The 5,100-nt window shown below is 35.8% G+C and overlaps 1 protein-coding gene across 1 annotated transcript; it reads left to right on the plus strand.

The window, feature by feature from the left end:
• The first annotated feature begins 2,793 nt into the window (after window positions 1-2,793).
• On the plus strand, window positions 2,794-4,593 carry LOC114734523 (protein ELC-like). Its single transcript, XM_028922137.1, has one exon. It carries the CDS (start codon window positions 2,995-2,997, stop codon window positions 4,231-4,233), a length of 1,239 nt encoding a protein of 412 aa, XP_028777970.1. The 5' UTR covers window positions 2,794-2,994; the 3' UTR covers window positions 4,234-4,593.
• The last annotated feature ends 507 nt before the right edge of the window (window positions 4,594-5,100 follow it).

The raw sequence follows: 5,100 nt of genomic DNA on the forward strand, positions 1-5,100 counted from the left end.
TTGAAAATAGACACTTTTGATGCTTGTATTCATCAGCATGCTTTTCTGCTATTTGTTCTATTAAATTTATGTCCTTGGGTCTGCAGACTTCTTTCTCTTGTTGGTTAGGAACACATTTCCTTTTACCACTGCTCCCCTCAGGTACATTAGAGTTTACCTGTGATTGAGGCGCTTTTCTTTTATTTGTACTTTCTTCAGCATAATAATTTGAAGATTTTGGAGCATCAGAAAGAGGAGAATAAGTTGGATATTTTCCAAAAGAGTGGTTAGAATTTGAGTTTGAGTTGGCCATTTCCTAAACCCAAAAAGAAGAAGTTAAGAAAAATATAAAAATAAACATTCAAAACATTTATTTGCTATTTTTCGCACCCAAAAAGTCATAAAAAATCGACACATAATATATTAATTTATAGCTCATGATTTTAGAAATATTTCAGATCAAACAGGGCTCAAAAATAGCCCCTCACGTGCCCTCATGCACCCCAATAAACATTCCATTTTTTTTTAAATAACGGGTAGGTTCGCCCACTCTCGGGATATGCTTAACTACTCTTTCTGGCAGACAAAAACTTGTACAAAATAGAGCGATGTGCTGAAACTAATTTAAATCCTGAGAAAGAGTAGTTAATCATATGCTGTTATTTGTCTGCCAGAAAATATGATTATTGGACCTTTAAGAGTTAATCCTAGGCCGAACTGAGAAAATTCCTCAGCAACACAAATGATTTCCATTTGAATCTTTCTATGGATAAATGACATTGCTGTTTTGGGTGGTCCAATCACTAAGGGTTGTAAGTAGACAGTGGAATATGAGGTATGCATCTTGGGTCTGTTCATCTCCGATGCCAAAGAAATTCTTACAGTGGAGATCCAAACAGAAGAGAAATTATACATAGTTTGAGAAGAGGTTGATTTTCCTTTTTTGTGCTTAGCTAAGATGACGCTCCAGACCTCTTAGGTTTCGCTTGTATCTGTGATTTATAAGTTCTTGAGTATTTTTACGTAAATTGAGAAACAAAATTTTTCTCACAAACTTAACTCACATTCCATAAATAATGATTTAGAAGCTACTTTTATGTCACTTCAAATGAGCCTTTAAGGGATGCATATTTTTGGTAGTATGGCCTACAAATACAAACGAAGATTTTGGTACCACTCTAAAAGTACTTGAAAAAGTAATTAATTTCATGTAAGTCGAGATAAACTGCTTTCATATATTTACTTTATACATCATAAAATCATTTTGAAAAAGTTAATTCAAATACCACCTTGATCATGGCGTGCTAAAATTTATAACTGCGTTTTTTCCTATATTTAAACTATGATCAGGAGATGTTTTGTGGGGGGGGGGACAGTCGGAGTCCAATAAATAATTTGTTACAGTTACACTGGGTTACTATAGTACAGCTCTATAATATTTTCCCATCCTTTTTATGCTCCATATGAATTTAAAACTATGTCCGGCCAAAAGAAAGAGAATTTGAAACAATGTCAAATTTGATTATTTGGTTTTTGTGTGAAATTTGATTATTGACGAGCATGATGAGGGAAATACTTGGGTGGAATGCTCCTGCGGGAATAATTGCCACATGCGATTCTGTGATTGGTTCCAAAGTAATGGTTGTCCCATTCTCTATCTCTAGTGCGTTGACAGGCGTTAAGTGGGGTTACGTGTCATATGTTATTTTATATTTTGTTTAATAAAATAATTTGGCCGACCTAGAAATACGCACTCTGTTAATTAATTTGTAAGTATTCAAATGAAGATCGGGAAATATTTAAAATATAAATATAAATATAATATATATATTCATGAAACTATAAATATAAAATACATATTAATGAAAATATTTATTACATAAATGTGTTTATATTATAATTTTTTTATGAATATATATATTGTCAAAAGGGTTGGAATTGGTTGATGAGTAGTAAATATCTCTTTATAAATACTTTTCTAACATTGAACCTTTGGTTTAATTAATTATAAGACCGAATTTAACTATTTATATTGTGTTAAAAAAATATTAGTTTATAAAAATTAATCATATTAAGTCTTGGAAGTTTAATCCATCCAACTCAGGTCTTCAAATTTTAGCCACTTAATCAACCAATCCTTGCACTCAGTCACTCATAGAATCATAGTTAACTCGGAAAGCATATAAACCCACAAATTAAATAGCTAAAACTTAAGAGATTAGGCTAAACTAAATTAAACTTCAAGAACTAAGCGTGATTAGAGAAAAATTATCCTTACAAGATTAAGGTGAATACCTACTTTTTAAATACTCTGTTATTCATGAAAGATCCGACTAGTTGTGATTTGATGAATTCACATTACATTTTAATACTGTTTATAACACTTTAGTAGATCTTACTATCATCATATCTTTAGAGACTAATATGTTATGACAAACTAAATTTTAAAAACTAAAATCATGGATTTGAAATTTGATTAATGAAAAACAAAATAGTCCCAAATTTCATAGACCAAAAATTATACTCCTTTAATCATTAATGTAAGAACCAGTTAATTAATTTGAGTAGATTAAGAATGACAGTTAAATTAGTTCATATGATATATATTTTTTCTTAAAACGCTTTACGCATATTTCTAATTTTCTGTTTTTTTCTCCTAATTGATTATTATTGAGAGAATATCAATAAAATTAATTTTAAAAAATTATAAAAATGAGTATAGTGTTAAAAAATATATATAAAAATCCGCGAGAGCGCGTAATAAAATATAATCTTGCGTACATTTGAGTCAATTATGAAATTTCCGTCCGAGTGAGCATGCTCACGCGTAAACCCAAACCTTGAAGGCTTCCCTTAACGCAGATCCCCAGCGTCTTCCTCTCCTTCTCCTTCTCCCGCTTCCTCAACACCACCGCATCAAATTTGCAAGCCAAACGCATCTTCTGTGTAGTTTTCTTCTCAATTTGATTTGATCGATTTCATTCAATCATCGATACGGCACCAAACCCTATTATCATGGTGCAACCGGCGGCGAATCCCCAATTCACCCAGCAGTTCTTGAGCTCCGTCCTGTCCCAACGTGGCCCATCGGCGCTTCCGTACACCGAAGATACCAAATGGCTCATCCGTCAGCACCTTGTTAATCTCACCACAAACTTCCCTTCTCTTGAACCTAAAACCGCTGCTTTTACTCACAATGATGGACGCTCCGTTAATCTCCTCCAAGCCGAAGGAACTATTCCGATGACCTTTCAAGGCGTCACATACAATATCCCAGTTATCATATGGCTTATGGAGTCCTATCCTCGACACCCACCTTGCGTGTATGTGAACCCGACCCGAGACATGATCATCAAGCGCCCTCATCCCCATGTCAACCCTTCTGGCCTTGTTTCTGTACCTTACTTGCAGAATTGGATATACCCAAGTTCCAATTTGGTTGATCTTGTAAAAAATTTGAGTGTTGTATTTAGTCGCGACCCGCCACTTTATTCCCAGCGTAGAGCACCGCCACCACCTGCGTCACCGAACCCTAATCCGAATTTCGGGGTTAATCCAAGTGGCGGTTCGTCTGCTGTTTCATCAAGTTTGGGGTCTACGGCTGGGTATGCTCACCCCTCAATTCCTCCGGGGACCTATCCGCCTTCTCCTTATGGCAGTGGTGGGGCAGCTGCTCGGGTTCAATCGCAGCCTCACACGGAGGATCCAACTGAGGTTTATAAACGGAATGCCATCAATAAGCTAGTGGGGTTGGTACATCATGATGTTTCTGGGTTAAGGAAGACGAGGGAGGCTGAAATGGAAGGGATGTTCAATTTGCAGGGCGTGTTGAGGCAGAGAGAGGAGCAAATTAATAAGGGCTTGAATGAAATGCAGGGGGAGAAGGAAGCTTTGGAGCAGCAATTACAGATTATTTTGATGAATACAGATGTTCTAGAGGGATGGTTGAGAGATAACCAAGGGAAAAAGTTGGGAAATTTAGAGAACATTGATGATGCTTTTGAGTGCGTCGATGTGCTTTCTAAGCAAATGCTTGAGTGCACAGCAGCTGATATGGCTATTGAAGATACTGTCTATTCTCTGGATAAGGCTGTTCAAACGGGTGCCATACCATTTGATCAATACCTAAGGAGTGTGAGGGTGCTTTCAAGAGAACAGTTCTTCCAACGTGCTACTGCCTCAAAAGTTAGAGCTGCTCAATTGCAGGCTCAGGTTGCCAATATGGCTGCCCGCAATCCCCATTATGGGAGGTAGCTGGGGCCACATGGTTCATGTCTGATGAAGGTATCTCAGTAGACCGGAATCCTTCGTTGTTGGGTTCAGTATCCAAATTGTTTGGTCACGTAAAGTCAGTTCTTCTTGCCAATATTGCATAAATTGGTAAGTACTTCGAGAACGTTGGATTTGAGGTCAAAATTTGTTAAGCAGGACATGACGCAGGCCTCTTGTTCTTATGCAGACTTAAACACGTTTAACAATTTTGGTTTCAGGGGTTGTTAGCGATTGTTCTGAAGTAGACCTATTGTTTGTAGATTTGGCTTTCTTTGTATCTGTTAATTCAAAAAGGGATCGGTATATGATGATATATATAATTTTTGTTCTTTAGAAAATCAATTCTTCCTTCTGCTGGTTCTTTGACTACATCATACAACTTACGCAATAAGTAAATGTCAAGGCTCTGCTTGCTTTGCTGGTGTGATTTTTCTCAGATTTTCTTTTGAGTTTTGTGTTGTTATTTATTGTTTTTTTAAAAAAACTATGGTTTGTTAGGTTGTATGTAGATTTATTGATTCAATAAGCATTCACATTTACATACTTCTTATCATAAAGTCGGATTAGCAAGGGACTATTGACTTTAGACAAATCTTGGGATCAATTGTTATAGATTTATAGTCTTGGACAAATCTATCCATAAGTTTTCCCCCTTTTTAAGTAGGAGTAAGAGTTTATTTAAGAGGCCTGTTATTTGAAATACGCTACTCATGGAATATGATCGTAAGCAACAAAGTGCATTTGCTGAATTTTCAAAACCCAACTTTATACATGCTGCATTTTTTAAAGATTCTTTCAATATATTAAAAGAAATTTGATTGAATAGGAAAGAAATACATAGTGGGATAG

Source organism: Neltuma alba, unplaced genomic scaffold, assembly GCF_004799145.2.
Source record: "Neltuma alba isolate B1F8T4 unplaced genomic scaffold, ASM479914v2 tig00013108_pilon, whole genome shotgun sequence".
NCBI lineage: Eukaryota > Viridiplantae > Streptophyta > Magnoliopsida > Fabales > Fabaceae > Neltuma > Neltuma alba.